General features: G+C 36.5%; 1 protein-coding gene across 1 annotated transcript in view; it reads right to left on the reverse strand.

Annotated features, from left to right (window-relative positions):
• Nucleotides 1-22,054, reverse strand: part of ikbkb (inhibitor of nuclear factor kappa B kinase subunit beta) — a 79,895-nt gene that overhangs the window by 40,424 nt on the left and 17,417 nt on the right. Inside the window, exon 4 of the mRNA XM_028797573.2 lies at nt 2,511-2,628. Coding sequence (XP_028653406.1) covers nt 2,511-2,628 — 118 coding nt within the window. The remainder of the gene's footprint in view (nt 1-2,510; nt 2,629-22,054) is intronic.

Below are 22,054 nucleotides of genomic sequence, written 5' to 3' on the forward strand. Positions count from 1 at the left end.
ATAGAATTCATATATATAATATCAGTATGTATGATAAATGCCAACAAGAGAGGCCTATTTAGATTTTTTAATCTGTAATAATGAAGATAGAATGCTGAACATAGATGTCAATGAACTCTCAGAATCTTCAATTCATGATATATTTCGGACTGTTTTGGCAGAGCAAATACATAATATATTAAAACTATTAATGTTAGTAAAAACAAATTTTCAGCAAATTTGGGAAATTCCTAAAAACATAATATCCAACATATTTTATAATTTAAATGGATGAGCTAATGAATTGGACTTAAAGGTATTCTTCATATATCTTGTAGGATAAATTATTCCCAAAATTTAGAAATAAAGCTGAATCTAAAATCAAATTAATATGTACAAGTAAAGTTAATCCAGTGCTAGCCCTAGAGATTATGAGGGACTAAAAGTAACATTTTAGAAGTAAATTAGAAATACAAAAATGCTGCCAGAGATGAATGTGGCTTAAATTCAAAGGTCAGCATAACAGAGTCTTTCAGTATCTTTATTCTTCAAGTATCTGTAGATTTTACAGAAAGTACCCTGGTTTTCAGCCAGTGGCCCAAATGTATGTCTGTTAGGTCGACTTGTGATTCAAAACTGGTTCAGTGTTGAGTGCGAGTGAATGTATAAATGGGCACTGTGATGGACTACTGTCCCATCCAGGATCTATTGCTACCCTGCACCAAGTGCTGTCAGGAGAGATTAAACTGAAATAAGGGGGATTGAGAGTGTCACACTTTGTAAATGTTTGTTTTCCCTTCCTCATTGAAGCCTTTTGTTGTATCGATCAAGGGAAAATGATTCCTTATTAGCTTGAGATAAAACAAAAATTCCACAGCTAGGTTTTTCAGTACTGCTTCATAATTTTTGCTTCAGGTATTGCATTGAAATTTTACTTCAAAAGTAACAAAACAAGCATCATACTTCAGATAAAAGATTTCCTCATCTAATAAACCCTTTTCTCCCTGTATACGTGACAATATACAGTACTTGGACCTGATCTATTGTTTTCCTTGCCAAATACAACTGACATGTTTTTATTGGCTTTTGCTCTTAATTCACATTGGCGTTGTTTCTTTTTAACATGTCAAACATTTAATTCCATATCTGCTTGACTGTTTCTCTTGGCATTCCTTCAATCGCATGTAATCATTTCTGGGAATTTTTTTATTTTGAAGATAATGTGTCAATACAGTATATTATTATTATTTTAACAAAAACAACTTTCTGGTGAAAAATGGTAAGCACAGTCCAGATGACAACCTTTTAAATAGTGAAGTATGAATAGAAACATTGACATTATCTTTTCATTTACCCACATTTTTTATGATGTCTATGAGCAAAATAATTTTCAAAAAATTATTGTGCTTTTAAATGTGCTCTCTGTACCTACAATCTTGTGTACAAGAAATTCACAATTCATGCACTGTTTAGTTCTAAAGTGCTTTGTGACATAAATCTTAATTAAAACTATAAATTCTAAGCAACAGTCATAATTATGTGGATGTTCAGGTTCATACAGTGAAATTTGGTACAATATTACAAGACAATTTCTAAATTACTAAAGAAAGCTTCCTTGTAAGTATTTACCAGTTCTGCAAGAAAATGAATACCCACTGGTAATGAAATGAGTCTGCCACAACTTGATACAGACAGCTTTGACAATGTACGAATAAGCTGCCTTAGTGTCTCTAAGAATTAGTTGTATGTAATAATCTCTCCCATTTACTAATATTTCTATGATAATATATTAATCTTTCAATTTCCTAATTGTGATTAATCCAGCTTTAGGACTGTGCGGACAAAGCCCATTTTTTTTAGAACAAGGTATAATCAGAAAGTAACTTTGAACAAGCTTGCATAAAAAGTTGCAATCAGTTTAGCTTTACTGTCCTTCATGAAAGCAAGATAATGTTCACATTTGCATCTATGTAATTGACCATTAAAATTGGTCAACTAAATCTTGCTTATACAATTTGACAACCTTTTGTGAAATTCAACGGCTTAATGAGCATGACAGTTTGTGTTTACAATCATTACCTTAAGGTAATTTCTATATATAAAAAATACCACAATAAATGTGTATGCTTTGCACCATCTTGAAAAGTTACTCAAGAACACAAGAACTTAGGTACTTTAAACTCTATCTAGAAGCCAATACAACCAGACAGGAGAAAGCTGGAATACAGTCGATTACTGCTTTAATTGCAGAGCTCAGAGGCATTTATATTATTATGATAACTGAAGCCTCTATCAGTTAAAAGGCCCATGATAATCTACATAAAATGACCTCCACAAAGTAAACAAAAAGCATTCTCAACTAGAGAAGGCTGAAGCTGTGTATGAGCCTGACTCATACACAGCTTCTGAAAATGAAAATTGAAAAGCAGAACAGCCGTTACACATTTAAACACTTCACCATATTATGCACAAAAGGGGAAAAGAGTTGTTTTGTTACCACTCTTTTTTCTTCTTTTTAAATAAATTCTCACCTTGCGTAGATCTCCGCCCTGACAGTACTCCATAGCAAGCAATGGGAGATCATTGGTTGCAAGTTTCTGCATTCCCTCAGGAACCTCTCTAGCAGCTACAACATTGACATGCTTCAACCTACAGAAAAACAAAAAGACCTTTAGTTGTTAGAAAGAAAATATACAGTCATCCCAAAACCAAGCAGCATAGCCACCTCCAATTTACATACTATTAACACTCATAGACATGATTATTTTTTTCTAAGTAACAATTACATATTTTTGTATATGAAAAAAAGTCAAACTGTTAACTTTTGTTTTAATTTTCTAATTATACACATACATTAAATCACATTAGCCAGTCTATATGCCAATTGTGATAATTATAAGATAAAAGATAATTGCTATTGTTCTATTTTGTATCAGTTCAAATTGTAACTAAAGGAGGTAATAAAACCTTGACCTAAACTGTCAATGTTTGCAGTGGACCATCATTCAGCCTGTAAACTGGCAGCAGGATTATGTGATTGGAGTGTTTGATGAGAAGACTCAGCAACAGCCACTAAGTGTCTTTCATTTATATGCAGCAGTGATTTAGAGTACTACAACCCATATTTTGGGTAACCGCTCCTTAACTTTTTTTTGTTTAAAGCAGAAATAAGTAATCTCTCAGCATGCAATGTAAATGCTTGTATTCTGTGATGATAATAATATTAAAATAACCACCAGCACGCCACATGCACTTCAGGACAGGTAATCCATCTGAAGCTAAGCATGTTCAGGCCTGGCCAGTACTTGGATGGGAGACCATCTAGGAAAAGCTTGGCAGTCCCCTCCAGGAAGTTGCGATGTCGCGATCGCAACTATTAATGCAAATTCAACCAATCCCAGCAAATTTTGCACAGCCTTGCAATTTTGTTCACTCACTGCAGATTTTCCACAAATTCACCTTAGCCCCCCTCCCCAGGTTCACTTCCTTGAATCAGAGCCTGCAAGATCTACTACATGAAAATATCATATATGCCAGTGTTTCCCAACCTCGTTCCTGTGCCCACCCCCCCGTGGCTGCAGGTTTTCATTCCAACCAGCTTCTGTTTTTAATTGGACTCCTGGGCTAATTAAGTGATGTGTTATTTCCCAAGTTCTGTGCTTTGGGAACAATATAGAAATTAGAAAACTAAGTTTGGCAAAAAAAAAAAAAAAATGTAACAATATTTTCATCTTGATTTTCATTCTACTTTTCTAGTTGTTCTAATTGTTTAATTAATCCATTATTTACTAATTAGTGGGTCTGATGCTAAAGTACTTGCAGCCTTTGATTATCCAGTGTCGCTTACCAGCGTGTCTGCTCTGCTCATTTTTAATTGTTATTAATAAGATACAACGAAGGGGAAAAACTGCACAAAAAACGGGCAAAATATAATGAAATCAACAAAAGAAAGTTAAGCATTTAAATCTATAGCAAAAGCAGAAATATTTCTAAATGTCTTATAAATGTAAAAATCATGCTGCTGTGCTTTTCTGAATGTAGAATAAAAGAAAAATAATACCAGCTAATTAAATGAGATCAGTGTTACCAGGTATTGTCACTGATTAGGAATCTGGTTGGAACAAAAACCTGCAGTCACAGGGGGTCCCCAGGACTGAGGTTGGGAAACACTGATATATGCCATCAAATATTACTGCTAAAGTCCGTGCAACTCAATTTCCCGAAGTATTACATGAAAGTGGCAGTAAACTGTTTAGCACCATTTGCAATATTTGTGGTAGAACACAGACGAAAGTCATTGCTTGACAGGCACTTTTCTACTGCAAAACATGTCCAGAGAATGGCTGAAAAGCAAGGACTACAGACACGACAAGTGACCACGACAGAGGCTATTCCATCCAGATCAGCTGCAAGTGCTTAAAAAAACAAGGTGAGTTTGATTAAAATGTACATTTATGGAAAGTAATAGAGAGGCATAATTAGAAAGTTACAGAGGCGTGCTTGTCAGTCTGTGTCTCAAATGATGTGTGTGTGTATGTGTGCGTAGCATGTGTGGGTGAGTGTGAGCGAGTATGAGAGAAATAAATATGTTTACAGATAAAAATATTAGATGAAACAATTAAACATGCTGTATGTGCTTTGTTTAATGTTTTAAAGTTGTATGTGTGAATGTGTGTGTCATGTGTCACTGTCATGCAGAGGAAAGAGCATACACAAATAAGCTCACATATTTTATTAGTGAGGGTAACAGTGGAGTGGGTAACATCTTATCCAGTTTTATTGCATTTGTTCTGTACTAAATATGTGTTTTTTACTTTTACTTTTGTAAATTCATTTGTTCTTGTAATGTCATAGAAAAAAATAAAGCCTCAAAAAACGCAACTTTCACTGCAACCTTTGGAAAAAGCTGCCACAAAATCAGGTATTTTAGGCTGCAACAATCACAAAAAAAGCCTGTGAAATCCTGGAGGGACTGGCTTGGGTTGCTGCTGGAAGAGCTGTTGGGGAGGCCATCAGGGGGCATTAAATCTGTGGTTTGTGTGTGGATACCAATGCCTCAGTTCAGCGACAGGAGCACTGCGCTGTGAAAATGGCACTGTCCTTCAGGTGAGATGTAAAACTGAGGTCCTTACTCTCTGTGGTTATAAAAGATCCTTGGGTATCCTCCATAAAGTGCAGGCTGTTTACCTGATGTCCAGGCTAAATTGCCCAGCACAGCATGGTCATTAATTGGCTTACTTTCTTTCTCTCATCCCTTCACTATCTAAAAGTTAATGTGTGGTGAACATACTTGCGCAAAATGGCTACCATCGCATTTACCAGGTGGATGCTGCACATTCGTAGTGGTTGAAGTGGATCCCAACTCTGTATGTAAAGCACTTTAAGCAGTAAGAAGAATACTATAAACTGTAAATGTAATGTTTTCTTCTTAATGAACAAATTCTCCAGCACATTGTTCATGTTGGCTTGCGAATAAATGTAAACCCAGAGATAAAATGAAACAGATGATACTTGATCTTTAAATATTTCACAATAAATTAAATATTTAACAGTGCACCAATTATTCTTCACCACAAAACATACATCTCCCTCCCTTTTTTTTACTTGACAGTTCAGTCTGATGTCAATGAAAGATAGGAAAGCCATCTACCAGCATTGCAGTGTCTGGTGTCTCAGCAGTTAGCCACGCTTCAGAGGAAATACAATTTTTTTCCCATATAACCAGGCTTCCATGTTTTTAAAAATTTTGGTTCAACATTCTCAGAAGTCTGAGAAAAATGCAGACTACTCCATTTATTGTCCTTAAAATCTACAGATGCACAGTAGAGTCCATCTTCATCACATTATGATACTCCACCTGCTCTGTTCAAGATCATTATTCACTTCGGGGTTGGGGAGTGAAGGTGACATAAAATATTACTAGCAGCAAGCTGCCTTCTCTTCAGGACGTATACAACACTCACTGTCTAATCATGTCATTAAAGACTTCAACCATCCAGTTATTTTTCTCACTACTCCCTTTAAGCAAACACTACAGAGCCACTGGCAGTTGCACCAGTAGATTCAGAGTCAGTTTGTATCCATATATAATAAACAGTCAATCATAAAAACAAATACTTTAACATATAAACACTATTTTTAATATATTTATTACTATTCTTGGAAGGTATACAAGTAATAATTTCATTGTGCTATGTATACATGGTAATAAACGTGAACATAAACTGAAACTCAGATGCAGTCTTTCTCTCTTTCACACCTCGGCCATATAGAATTAAGTCCTGCAGAGAATCACCTCGGTGGTTTTAGCAGTTGAATGACCAATAAGTTTGTTATTGAGATAGTTACTGCAGTATCTAGTTTGTTAAGTTTGACTTGATTATATGGATTGTTATTTGCTTTTATTTAAAATTAATAAAAAGACTTAGTACACAAACACCATATGCACTTTGTAGTGGCTACGATTTTAACAGCAGAAAACATGCCTTTCATATTTATGAGGTATGTTTATGACAAAAACTGATTTTAATATATATGTAACAATAAAATACATGTTTATCAGGACATATATGTGTCACTGCACAAAAGAAAAATATCAAGTGGCTTCACAAAAACAGTTACTAATCATCATGTAGCAAGTTAAGTCTCTCCTGATGAATGTTGCTTTACCTAATAAATCCCTCAGTCACTGCTATTCCTAACTCTGTGACTAGTCTACATGCTACTGTTTAACAAGAGAGGTACAACAAAAGATTTTTTTTTTTGGAAAATCACTTGGTTCATTTCAAGGTTTTCCAGGTTTTCTATGTTTTGTGCTAGACCATTTGGAAACCAAGAATGAAACATACAGTAGACCTTACAGATTAAATGCCTTAGCTACTACACCACAGTTGTCAACTATTCCAACACAGGGTTGTTGAGGCTGGAGCCTATCTTAACAGCATCAACTACAAAGCCGGAACCATATCTGAACATAACACAAGTTCACCACAGTGCACAACCTTTCACACAGTAATACACAAATTAGACAGACACTTCAATCTACTAAGCAAATCTTTTTATAGTTGGAGTTATCTAGAAGAATATCTTAATAAAATTGAAAATTGAAATAGAAAACCCTTATTGTCTGGACTCCCAACATAAAATGCCTGTCCTGTCTTTAAATCCAGAGCTCTGGCACTGTAATGAAGCTGTACTGCTGAGCAATCCTCGGCAATATTAAATATACTTAAATTTCAAACCAAGTTCATGTAATGATTGCATGTCAAATATGTCAACGTTTTTGAAAGAATCAATAATATTGATTTCTATGTACTATATAGCCCATCCCTTCCATGTAAATAAAAACAAAAGGAACAAAATGCTATAAAAAACATACGTCTATTTTCCTCAGTAAAGTTGATATCATTAATTAAACTATTAGTTTTATTGGCAGAGAGGGAGCAAACTGTACCATTTGCAACATGCTTCCAAGATGAGGCATGGGCATGTTGCCCAGATGCTAGCAGAAACCTCAGAAAAACTTATGGTAACACATGATTTTTATTATTTTCTGTTTACAGGAAGAGTCACAGATTCAGCTGTCTAGCAACTCATCTAACAAAATAAACGTGAAAAGACAATGCTACATACTAAACTAAACCAGCAAGAAAATGTTTCTTGGGTTTTCAAAAACTTTCTAAAAATATAAGATACAGCTAGCTTGGCGACTGAATCTGAGAGTTACTAATCTGTATTTAAATTGATCATCAAATTACAGACTAGTAACAGCAAGATCTTCCATACCAAGGAGATGACATTTTATTAGACAAACAACACTAAATGAAATACTTTGAATGAATTATTTAGCCAAATCAAAAACTGGCAAACAGCAATATGGATTGTCTCGGTCCCCATGAGTCTGGTGACCATGGTGAAAGTGGCTCCATGTTCCCTGACTTTGCAAAAGGTCATGGGTTACAGATCACTGGATCCTGGTTCCAAAGCCATGAGCCACACTGTTGGACTTGAGCACTCTGGATATCATATCATAGAAAAGAATCACAGCACACGCACGGCTTGATGGCAACTCTGGTCTGAACCGGGAACTAGGAAGGATGGCTATGAGGGCAGATAAGGAGGCATTTGTTAGACAAATCTGTGAGCAAATGACACATCATCTATGGTCCAGTGACCCACATCTTGCTTACAGAGGAATCAAAGCATTACATACATCAAAATCTGTTCTTTGGAGAGTCGCAGTCAGGGCGGGTGATGGAACAGTCTTTACAGATGAGGCTGCCATTCTGATCCGCTTTGCTGGGTACTTTGAGCAACTGTTTAAAGCTGAACAGAGTAATCTGGTTTTACACCTAAGAAATCTACCATCGACTGCATCCTGACACTGAGGGTTCTCATGGAGCTCAAACGCAAATATTGGCAGAGTTTCTTCAGAGCCTTTTTTCGATTTATGTAAAGTGTCTTACCCAGTTGATTGAGTTGCCCTGTGGGACATCCTGAGACTTTGTGGGATCCCCCCAAAGTTGCTGGATATCATGGCCGGCCTGTACACCGGTACTGTGAGTGCTATGCAGAGTGGAGGCAGAACCGCTGCGTTTTTTCCAGTTGATTCTGGGGCTTGCCAGGGGTGTGTTCTTGCTCCTACTCTGTTCAGTGCTTGTATGGACTGTGTGTTGGGCAAGGTTGTGGGGTCCAGCGGCTGTGGGGCATCTGTTGGTGAAGAAAGATTCCTGTATCTTGACTTTGCTGATGATGCTGTGATCTTCCTGGAGTCAATGGAGGCTCTGACTGGGGCTCTCAAGAGACTGAGTGAGGAGTCCGAGTTTCTTGGCTTGTGAGTGTCCTGATAAAAACCAAGATCCAGGCTTTCAATGACCTCTTGAACACAGCCATCAGCAGTGTATCTGTCTGCGGTGAGAGTGTCGTCCTTGTCGAGAGATTTACTTACCTCGGTAGCAACATTCGTGTCTCTGGTGACTCTTCCTATTAAGTTGGTAGATGGACCGGGAGAGCATGTGGACATGGACACTATTCAGTGACCTGGACTCCTCCAATACTGTTTCTCTTCAGGAAGTCCTTGAGTACCACTGGTTTGACTTTGTTTCGAAAGAGCAGTTGCTAACGGAGTCCCACATGAGGCACATTACCTGCATTATGAGGGAGCGTCAGTTACAGCACAATGGCCATGTGGCACGATTCCCTGTGGATGATCCAGCTCGCTGGATCCTCATTACTGAGGACCCAAGTGGCAGAACCAGGCCAAGAGGATGCCAACGTAACACCTGGCTGCGGCAGATAGATGGGCATTTCCGGAGGTGGGAACTGGATTACATATTTGCCTGGGTGGTTGCCAACCAGGATCCTGAGCTGTTTCATTGTATGGTGGGTGCAGCAAAACACTGTACCAGTGCATGCTTCCAAACCTGACCAACCTGACCTTCAATGCATATAATATAGTTTTTTTTTTTTCCCATTTGTGTTCTTATTTGAAATTAATGAATCATGAAAGCAAGTGGTGCCTTTCTGTGCTCCCAGGGAAATATATAGCACCAAGATGAGAAGTGTACCTAATATATAAAGTTGAATGTGTGTTTATCCAGTATGAATATTCTCATTGTTGAACTCAAGCCCTCTATATTTGATGCAGATTCCTCATTTGTACAGGTGAAGGCTTTAGGCTATGTTTCACTGCAAAATTTAGCTGGTGGCCCCACCTCAGTTAGTGCTTGTGGGTACCCCCAATCCGAATAATATATGAAAGGATACATTTCAGAATCAGTGAAATTCTGCCCTTTCATTTTGGTTAACATACAGTTGTGCTTGAAAGTTTGTGAACCCTTTAGAATTTTCTATATTTCTGCATAAATATGACCTAAAACATCATCAGATTTTCACTCAAGTCCTAAAAGTAGATAAAGAGAAACCAGTTAAACAAATGAGACAAAAATATTATACTTGGTCATTTATTTATTGAGGAAAATGATCGAATATTACATATTTGTGAGTGGCAAAAGTATGTGAACCTCTAGGATAAGCAGTTAGTTTGAAGTTGAAATTCCAGTCAGGTGTTTTCAATCAATGGGATGACAATCAGGTGTGAGTGGGAACCCTGTGTTATTTAAAGAATAGGGATCTATCAATGTCTACTCTTCACAACACATGTTTGTGGAAGTGTATCATGGCACGAACAAAGGAGATTTCTGAGGACCTCAGAAAAAGAATTGTTGATGCTCATCAGGCTGGAAAAGGTTACAAAACCATCTCTAAAGAGTTTGGACTCCACCAATCCACAGTCAGACAGATTGTGTACAAGTGGAGGAAATTCAAGACCATTGTTACCCTCCCCAGGAGTGGTCGACCAACAAAGATCACTCCAAGAGCAAGGCGTGTAATAGTTGGCGAGGTCACAAAGGACTCCAGGGTAACTTCTAAGCAACTGAAGGCCTCTCTCACATTGGCTAATGTTCATGTTCATGAGTCCACCATCAGCAGAACACTAAACAACAATGGTGTGCACGGCAGGGTTGCAAGGAGAAAGCCACTGCTCTCCAAAAAAAAAACGTTTGCTAAAGATCACATGGACAAACCAGAAGGCTATTGGAAGAATGTTTTGTGGACAGATGAGACCAAAATAGAACTTTTTGGTTTAAATGAAAAGCGTTATGTTTGGAGAAAGGAAAACACTGCATTCCAGCATAAGAACCTTATCCCATCTGTGAAACATAGTGGTGGTAGTATCATGGTTTGGGCTTGTTTTGCTGCATCTGGGCCAGGACAGCTTGCCTTCATTGATGGAACGATGAATTCTGTCCATTAACTGAATCTCAAGAGAAGGTGGGTCATGCAGCAAGACAACGACCCTAAGCACACAAGTTGTTCTACCAAAGAATGGTTAAAGAAGAATAAAGTTAATGTTTTGGAATGGCCAAGTCAAAGTCCTTACCTTAATCCAATCGAAATGTTGTGGAAGGACCTGAAGCGAGCAGTTAATGTGAGGAAACCCACCAACATCCCAGAGTTGAAGCTGTTCTGTACGGAGGAATGGGCTAAAATTCCTCCAAGCCAGTGTGCAGGACTGATCAACAGTTACTGGAAACGTTTAGTTGCAGTTATTGCTGCAAAGGGGGGTCACACCAGATACCACTCACAAATATGTAATATTCAATCATTTTCCTTAATACATAAATGACCAAGTATAATATTTTTGTCTCATTTGTTTAACTGGTTTCTCTTTATCTACTTTTAGGACTTGAGTGAAAATCTGATGATGTTTTAGGTCATATTTATGCAGAAATATAGAAAATTCTAAAGGGTTCACAAACTTTCAAGCACAAAGTAAGCCAAAACACCTAAAACCAAATAAAAAGCTACAAATCTTTGCAGGGCCAGATTGCCATGAGAACCGATAGTGCCTGTGCCAGTTGATAAAGTACCAAATTGTAAATGATTTCAGTACAATAAAGTAAACTTTCGGACTTATGTAGTATTGTTAAATGTAAAACATCTCTTTAAATAGACAAGTTTATGGCATCTATAAAAAAAAAAACATAGAAATCAAAAAAATTTGGTCAGACATTATGTTCCACATCACAATAATATATGTGCACCAGAAAGTCTCACCACTTCCTGTTCTACAACCCCACCTATCTTGGCAGTCAAAAGAAACAAAATGTGTCAACGTAGCTCAGGAGTAAGCAGCAGATGGGGTAGTAATTTTAGCAGCAGTTTGCTGAACTTGGTCAAAAACAGCTACCAGCTACATATATCTGACAGTGGCATAGGGATTATGTGGGTAATCATCACACATATTTTCCAAGAAACATGCATGATGCCTGTGTAGGCTGTGGACGAGACAGCTAGCCATTCTGGAAAATTGCATAAGCAAATGTCCAACAGTGGAATCTCCTGTGGGTACTTGCTCTGCTGCCAGCTTTAAAAATACATTTGATATTTTATTTCTAACTTGGTTGACTCTTCAACTGTCCCAAAATTGTTTAGTGTAGCTCTCCCACAAGATGATGCAAAAAGCTAAATTTCCAAAGCCATTTAGTAAACACATAAATGGCTTCAGTCTACTTTATGTCTAGTTCTCCTCCATTATGAAAGAAATTCTACAGATTCAGAAAGAGTGAATCTATAATAGTTCAAATGGTACATGTTCAGAACAAATGCAAAAAATCGTGAGTGGTCTCCCCTAGACTTTCTCGTATACTCAGATATGGGGATGGATATTTGAGGAGTAAATCACAAGACAATGATTATATTTTTATATTATGTACATTAAAGAACCATCAATAAAAAATCAAATCAAATTAATAATATATTGAACAATTATTACAAAAGTAAAGTTGAATAAATTGGACTCTGCAGCTGTATGAATAAAAAAGTACCACTTCCGGTTAACAGAAAGAGCATAAAAATTGATTGAAATCAACGCTTTGTACCTAATACTTGCATGAAAAATTTGGTTGATCTAACTGAAAACATACTCAAGTTATTATGTTCACATACACACACACTCACAGACTGACACACAGACATAATCCCATTGGGATTAATAAAGTATCTATCTATCTATCTATCTATCTATCTATCTATCTATCTATCTATCTATCTAATTTAAAAAATGGTATTTTTGGACTCAGGGAGGTCTAAAACATTGAGATTCATCAAAATCTTGAGGTCAAATTTTTGAACGATTCGTATACAAGAAAGTAAAAGAGACAGCATTGAGAGCAAATTCACTAATACCATGAAACAGACACTTAACCATTTATGAAAGTAAACTGCATTTTACTTTCATTTGATCCTCTAATTCTTTTCTGTAGCATTCTGAACCATCATTCCTACTCTAGCATTTCCCCACCATGTTTTCATGTGTATTGGTGGTTTGTTTGTCCACCCAGAAACAACTTCTGTTTTTTTAATTAGATATTCTTCATTGTTTCAGCTCTATTTCAGCATTCCACCACCATGTTTTTGTGTATCTTGGTAGTCCATCTGTCCAACGAGAGGCACCTTCTGTTATTTTCAATTGGACATTCTTCATTGTTTCACAATTGATGATTCAGAAAATCATCTTGCTATCAATGTTTCATCAAATTTACTTCTCATATTCTCCTCCTTCATCTGCAAGACAACCATCATAGGGCCATACTTCCTCTACCTCCAACTTTTTTCTAAAAGATCTATCATACACCAATGGTTTGATACACAACACTCTTTCAGGATCACCTTCATATTTTTCACAATGCCCGGATCAACCATCTTTGCCACCAGTCTATTGAGCTCCTGAAACCATCAGATTCATTTGAAGCTGTTTTTCTAACAAACTTGTTTTCCTTCTTCTTAAACATCGTGTTGCACAAAAACATTGTGTTGCACCAGCACCAAACTCCAAAATACTCTCACCCTCAGAACTCCTGGTACCCCACAGACGCCCTGCACTCAAACATGCCCAATTCAAGTCACCAACAATTAAAGTTAACCTTAGACTAAACGCCCGACCCGATGCTCCCTCCAACAAACGGTCTCAATACTCATCTTTCTACCCCACTGACCAAAGGGTAAAATATAGTGCCTATAAAAAGAGCTGTGCCATATTCTTCTACTTTTTAATGATTTACCTAACTGTACTCCATATATATATATTCACCCCTTGACTGGTTATTCTCAATAACCTTATCAATGAGTTGTTTGGATTGTTGGTTTGTCTTCCTGCTGTTGTTGCCAGGAAACTGACTCACCAACAGATGGACCTTCCAAATACAGTGGAATCCCGGATCACGAACGTCTCGGTACACGTACAAATCGGTTCACGACCACACAATCGGTATACGAACAAGCCAGTTTCCCTTTCGGTTTGTACATGTTCAGTCTCTCCCAGTGCATTTCCTGTGCAGCGAGCAAGAGAGAGAGAGAGAGTGCGACACACACACAGGCAGCACTAAAGAGAGACGCACACACACACAGGCACCGCGAGAGAGAGAGCTGGACTCATAAGATAGGAAGGCAGTTAAAGAATGCAATGGGCTTGATTTTGTTTTCACTTCTGTTTACAGCGATCGGTTCGTAGTGTGCATTGTTGCAATGTTCCTTTTCTTGGTGGTTTATTAAATTATGGATTTTTTCAAGTGTTCATTTTTTTCCCTGTGCTTAAAACTCATTTAAAAAAAAAAAAAAGTGTTTTTAGCCAGCAGTTGGTAGCGCTATAGCGCGAACTATTGCAGTGTTAGTCTTCTCTGTTGTTCAAGGTTTTCTCAGTGTTATTCAATGTTTTACATTTAGTTTACTATTACGCTGTACATTCTATGGTTTAATTAACTATATTTGTGCTTAAAAACTTAAAAAAATATATATATTTACATACATATGGTCTGGAACGAATTAATTGTATTTACATACAATCCTATGGGGGAAATTGCTTCGGTTCACGACCAAATCGGTTTACGACCAGAGTTTTGGAACGAATTATGGTCGTGAACCGAGGTTCCGCTGTACAGGTTGTGATGGACAGCCGGGTCCCATGCCCAGCAGGGACACCCCTGCTGCATCTGCTCCAGGGGAGCAACCATGGGCAGCTCAATACCTCCCCCGGGACACTTGGTGGCAGCCTCCCTGGCGGACGGTGATTCCCCAACCTGTCGCATGGCTCCATGGGAGATGGAGTCTTCCACAGCCTGGTTGGGAGCTGCATGGAGTCAACAGCCCGGCTGGACGAATCTTCAGCCCCACCCGGAAGTGCAATTAGGACCAGGTGGTCAAGCACCTGGAACGCTTCCGGGTGGGCTATAAAAAGGGCCAGCCACCACCACTCGAGAACCGAGTCGGGAGGAGGAGGACTAAGCCTGAGGAGGAGTGGTGGTAAAGGAGAAAGGATTTTTTGTGTGTTTAAGTGCTTTATGGACTGTGTATTGCCTGTGGGTCACGGGGAAGACGTGCGCCCACGGGTGAAGAAAACTAAAACTTTGCTTTAGTTTATACGTGCCTCTGTGTCAGGTCAGGCGCCTATATAGTGCCTCTGTTACAAGGTATATTTATACTATAATCACTTGAAACACCTAGACTACAAACTCATGATCTCCGCTGAAAAAATTATGTGACTGCTAGAACCAACTGGCTGCACAAGTGATAATTTAGGCATGTCATAGTAAAAAGGGTAAATAGCTACACAATTAATTATTTTGTGTTTAATTATGATCATAAATTTACAACAGTTTGTAGAGATTTCTTTCACTTTTTCTGATGATCAGTGTCAAAAAGCCTAATTAAAGCCACTGTAATTCAATGTTTCTGAAAAACAATAAAACAGGCACTATAAGATCACTGCTCCTCTTGTGTGATGTAAAAGGTGATTTTAAAAGGTAAAGGAGATTGGCATCAGGAAAAGCATCTAGCCTTACACATTTCTGCTCCAATACTCCCATGATGAGAGACACACAAGTACTTACAGTATATAAACACTATGCTAAGATATTTTTTCCTCTTCTTATTCTTTTTTAGCATGAAAGGTGCTACATTAGGAAGAATGCATATAATTCTAGCTAAGTAAATAGAAGAGCCAAATGCTTGGGTAATCAGTGCTAAAGTGTATCTATATATATATAAAATCCCTGTGTGCGTCCAGGTGTCCGTGTGTGGGTGTCTTCTGATAAAGTGAGCATGCGCGGGGCACGGTGCGACTCGCGATATTACTGTCAGAGAAAGTTAGAGGCGTTTTACGGAAATACAAACCAGTATTACTGCGAGAGGAAATTAAAGGTACACAATACAGTGACGCATATTACAGCCACATACAAGCCAGTACTAAAGTCAGAGGAGATTAAAGGCATATTACCGACACGCACGCCTGTATTACCGCCAGAGAAAATTAAAGGTATATTACGGACGTACAAGCCAGCGGACATACAAGACGGTATCCTTCAATAAGGGCGCGCACAGGCATCCTTCAATAAGGGCGCGCACAAAAAGGCGAGCCTCAAAAGGGCGAACTCAATTGGGCGCAGCGAATAAAGGCACGCGTAAATAAAGATCTGCACCTTTGTTGCTCTTCACATATTCCAGAGCCATTTGAACTAAATTATCTACGAACGCCTTTATTCGCCGCGCTCAATTGAGGTCGCACTTTTGAAGCTCACCTTTTTGTGCGCGCCCTTATTGAATAGAGCCGTACAAGACAGTCACAGAAAATTAGACACACAATACACGGCGGCAGCCCACGAAGAACGGTCAGCTCAGTAAGTAAACATCAACAAAAGAAAGGCTGAAAGAAAGAAAAATACGACCAACAAAAAGAATGAGGTCTAAGTCCCTTGCCATTTAATATAGAATGTTCCTACTAATGTTTATGCACTACTGTTCTAGTGCCCGTTATTGTAACGGGCTAAATGACTAGTACTTTAATAAATATCTAAGTCAACGGCTTTCAGTTTGGCTTCTTGAGCCCTTCTGAAGCCCAGTTTTCTCAAAGCAATTTTCTTTGTCAAGGACAATTTAAGGTCCAGGACTCACGAAAAGATAACACTATACAGATCTTTAAAATAAATTTTACTATGATTTTTCCTCAATAAAACCATATGTTTGCAATTGCAGTGTACATAATGTTAAATCAGTTCCAAATTTTTTGTAATATCATGGATATAGCACATACTGTGAATTCAGTAAGTGACAGCTTCTTTTGCAAACATATTCAGTTTGTGTTAACACTAATGGTACTGCTATGTATATACTTATATACAAGTTTTGTGACAGTTTATGTGCCACATATGGTACATGTGCTGAATGTGATGGTGAACAGGATGAGACATTCCTGTAAATCATCTTGCACATATGAAGTACGTTTTGTGAATAAATTGTTTCCGCCATTCAAATGTTAACATAATTTTGACTCACCCTGTACGTATTTTTGTTTACAGACATTATATCTATATTTGTAATCATATTTTACTATATCATTCATAATTGTTCATCAGTATGCATTCAGTTTTAACTATTATGTCAGCTTTACTTCACATTTAAGTCACAAAATTTTCTAAAGGCATTAACATCTTTTACATTCATTACTTGATACTAAATGCTATCTTTTTGGCATTTTTTGGAGTACAATAAAAAGAAGCAACTTGAGACTTTCTTTTCATTTACAAACTACCAATACTGGAAAAATAAAATAAAGAATAGTTAGTCTTTAGGAGAACTGAAGGCTTTAAATGAGAGAACCCATAGTAACAGAAAATTTAAAACAACATATCACAACTTTAAATGAAAACATGGGTGTGGTTGGGGGACAATGTTGGTAGGCAGTAATCCTATTTTAAATCTACAGACCTAAAAATAAACACACTAATTGCTTTGTAAAGCAGCAATCCACAAAAACCTTTCTTTGTAACACATCTTCTTAATATTTTTGTTATATGTAACTACTACTAAGGAAAAATTCTTCATGGTGAGACAAAATTAAAACACAAAATGTATTTTCTATTCAAATAAACAGAGTGGCATTTTCTTCAGAATATTGTCTTTTAATGGAGAAAAAAATGGTTTGCTGTTTCAACGGTGGATCAGCACTATAGCACAGTGGTTAGGGCTATGTCCTACGTGTTCAACATCTAGAATTCAAATCCCAACCTGAGCATGGACAAAGGTCTGCATGGGTTTTTCTCCAGATGCTACAGTTTTCTTCACATAACGCAAACGCATGCATGCTCAATTAGGATGCATGTGGGATCCAATGAGGACACTAAACTGGTACACTTCAATGGCCTGACACCCTGTCCAGAATGCTTTTCTGCTCAATTTTCCTAAGACAGACATAACTAGCACATGAAAATATATAAACCTTTAAGTGTTACAATGCATTAAAAATGCCAGTCACTGCACAAAACACGCAGAGAAAATCAATGTGTAAATGTGGTGTTTCTGCAGAGTACATTTTTAATGAAGCTCACCAGGAGATGTACATTTACTTCAGAAGAAAGAAAAAAAAATAAAAACTTGAAAACAAAATATAAACTCTTCAGAACACAACTAAGCACTTAGTTAAGCAAATTAAGCAAATTAGTTGTGTAAGTACTGTATAAGTGTTTAGTTGTAGTAAGAATAGAATTATAAAAAGTTGCTCACCAAGAAAAGCCTAATAATAACCAGAGCTAAAAACACTAAGAAATAAATCGACTCAAAACAAAGAGTAAGAGTCAAAACCAGAATATCAAATTCTAACAACAGGCGAGACACCATACAAATTTAAAAGAAAAACAAATTCCTAAAGCAGGGAAATAAAATTCTACCTCAAATATGAAAGTAAAGCTCCATAACTTGCAAAATCCAAATTCTCGTCAACTAAAAATCAGGGAATGCCTCAATGGGCTGGTTTATAACAGCCCATCCCCAGCCTTCACTCCCTAAAAAGACAAGAAAAAAATACTCCAGACCCCCCCCCAAAAAAAAAACAATGGAAGAAATCTTGGTGTCAAAAATAGGGGACAATACAATACACAAAAAAGAACACAAGTAATCCTCTTCACAGAGTTAGTTGGCTAGTCTATCATTGTCACTGCAGAAATATAATACAATATTAAACAAAACATCGAAATGCAAGAATAGATTACAACACAGAACTATCACATATAAGGATACAGATTGGTCCAAATACTTTAAAAACAAAGTAGAAACTAATTAACATAAATGAAAAACAATAATATTGGTTCATTAGCTAATTATAGAACCACTGCCAAATTGTAGAAAAGGAGTCCTTAAGACCTCAGCTAACTAGCGGCCTACTTTATTGGCTATTCCATAAGTGAGTTAGTGCTGACCAATCTGATGAAAGAGGGAGATGACTGAGATTACTTTTCTATAGTCAGGCAAACAACTTGGAAGTAAAGCAGTGGCACCAAGTGTCACATGAGAATACCATGAAGTGAAACAAAATAGTTTGCACTTTTCTACATGAAAGTATATTTTCCAAATGTTTATCCACTCACACAAGATCAATTCAGAACAGCCAATCAACCTAATATGAACATCTTTGCATTGCAAGAGGAAATTCCACACAGAAAAGGGGAGAACATGCAAATTCAAAACAGCCAACCACTTTGTTAATATTACACACAGATGGACAGCTAATACTCATCTTAATATTTTCTAAATTCTAGGTTCAATAATATCTTCTTTAGTATAAACAATTTTAAACTTTAGCTGACACATTTATTTACTTTCTCTATCCTGCCAGTACATTCTAACAAAACTGACTACTGCACTGCATAATTGGGAAGTTAAAAATTTTCCTTACTATTCTACAGTTAATTCAAAACACTGCTACTAAAATCGTAAGTAGAACTAAAACCCTATAACTTTAATCACTACAATGGCTTCCAATTAAATCTAGAACTGCTTTTCAAGTTCACCTTCTAAAAATATTAAACTTTAAAAGCCCCAGCCTCTCCTTACCCTATAAACTCATTCATTCCTTTACTTGAAAGCATGCACTGTAATCTGAAGACAGACGCCTGCTTAAATTTCAAGGGCAAATAAAACAACTGTAGCAGACACAGCCTTTAGCAGTAAGGATGTCAGACTCGGGAAAGATGTTTGTACAAATGTTAAAGAGGCCCCTTCAGTCACAGTATTTAAATCAATGATGAGGACTACCCATTATAGTGAAGTGTACATCATAGAAGCACTTCTGTTCTTATTTTTTTAAACCTGTTAATTTCAATTATTTGTCATTAAAATTTGGTATACTGTATTTGGTATATTTATTCCATAGGGAAATCTGAAATGAAAAGTAGCTCAAATTTAAAGTTTTTAATTTAAAACTTCTATTTTAAAGACATTGGATAATTTTTGAAATGGAACTGTTTTAAAACAGAAATCAACATTCTGTGTGGCTGATTAATTTACTCTTTTCAATTTACTGATAAGATGTTATTCCAACTTATCTATTGTATGTCTCTCCTTTACCCATCCAATTGCTTGTCCTAACAGCAAATCAATTCCCCAGTATAGCTTAATGTCAGAAGAGTCACATATACAGCCGGAATCCCACTATTACATCAGCTTTTTGTGCATATGCAAATAGTTTCAACATTAATTTGAACTCTCCAATGATTTCATTCAACAATTATATTTTTTAATAAATATGTTTATAGGGTCATTATTGTCACATGTACTGATTACAGTGAATTTTTGTACTTTTATGTGCTAATCAATATGAACAACAATTAGAAAAAGTTCCTCCAAACTAACAATAGTCCATTAATCAATGCAATTTTTATATCACTTGACTTGGAATCTGATGTCTATGAAAGCTATTTGGGCTTGATTTTTAAAAACATGATATTGTAAAAGGTTATTCAAAAACATGTACTTTAATCACTCTACTAATAAACGTAGGTACATTCCATTATTGCCATCATTTTTAAATATGATTTGTTACAAAAATATTTAATAAAGAAAAATGTGACCTCAGTCTTTGATAAAGTAAAAATTATGTCCTTTTGAGTATATCATTTTTATGTGCATATTACTTTAGAAAGATTGGACAATAGAAGATCATTTTTACAGAGACAGAATTAAAATATGAAAATTCACAACTGACCAGTTATGCATGCACCAATATATACAAATATACCTTTTTAACATTCAAAACATTTATTTGTAGTATTTCCATTTAAAAACAAGCTAACTTTTTAAAGTACTGTACTTTTAAAACTTTAAAAACTTTTTAAACTTTAATTTTTAAAGTAAAAAAAAAACTTTCCATCCACAAAATAAATAAATAAATTACAGCCTAATGTATTAAATAAAGCTGGTTCTGGGTTTCCTCCCAAGTCCTAACACCCATCACGGTAAACAACTGTGCACTTTTGGGTAGCACCTCTTGCCTGCTCATGCTGCACTGCAGTGTAAAACAAGCTTGAAAAATTAATTCACAAATGGTTGTAGGACTCAGGCACTTATACACACAAATATACAAATGTAAATTTGAGCAAGTACCAGTGTAGCATTGCTTAGCACCTTCTTTCAGCAGAACAACATAGAAACAATTTTATTTTTTATTAGTAAGGTATTTTAAATATCAAATAAATTTCATTCATTTTGTCAGAGTTACAGTTTACAGATAAACACAAAGAAAATAACAGGACCTGGGCCATTCTTTTGCATGCCCCACTAATAACTGTGGATGAAATAACTGTAGGAATTCAGTTGAGTCGATAACATAAATATCAGCAAGAAATGAACTGTGTAAAAAGAAATAATCTGAATCAGGAGTTGATATAACATAGCACAACAAAGTTCTTTTCAGGGCGTTAAACAGACAGAACCATTCTACCACACAAGAAAGAGCTGAAAAATGAGGAGCTAGATAGGTTGCAGTAACCACTGACCAACAGTAAAAACGATCATTAAATCAGATGGAATATAAAAGAATAGGGTAATAGTGCAGCATTTTTGTTTAAAAATAATTGTTCTTTAATGGAAAACTGCACTGTTCTTGGTATTTGATGTTTTTGTACATGATTAAAGATGACATGATCAGCTAATGCTGAACTGCTTTGGAATTAATTCAACTAGAAGTTGAGAAAATATTTGAAAATTCTCTCTTTTGCATAGTAAGCTTAACAGGAAGAACTGAGCCAAAATTAAAAAGCAATACAATTCAAACTGACTAAAAAAAGGTTTTAGGAATGAAAGCCCATCATTATCATCTTGTTGATGACTTTGTGAAGCATTTTGTGGAAGTCACTGCGTGAAGTAAACTGAAGAAAATAATGAAGAACAAAGACCATCACAGGGAGTCTGCTAGTATTAATGAGATTAATAATGCCACACACCCAAAGCTGGAATATCTTAAACACAACTCTACGGTTTATACACAGACAGTCAAATGCTAAACAATTTTGTGTAATACAATTCGGAATAACATACATCTGAACTCTGAGGGTGGTAGTTTATTATCCTAACTGTTACTCATCTGGAAAGTTTTATTTAGCTTCAGTCCCACATCTCTCTACCACAACCCGGGCAATAGTCACAAAAGCCGTGGGCAATACTATTTTAAACTTAGCCAATTAGACTG

The sequence above is a fragment of the Erpetoichthys calabaricus genome, chromosome 1 (genome assembly GCF_900747795.2).
Source record: "Erpetoichthys calabaricus chromosome 1, fErpCal1.3, whole genome shotgun sequence".
Classification (NCBI taxonomy): domain Eukaryota; kingdom Metazoa; phylum Chordata; class Cladistia; order Polypteriformes; family Polypteridae; genus Erpetoichthys; species Erpetoichthys calabaricus.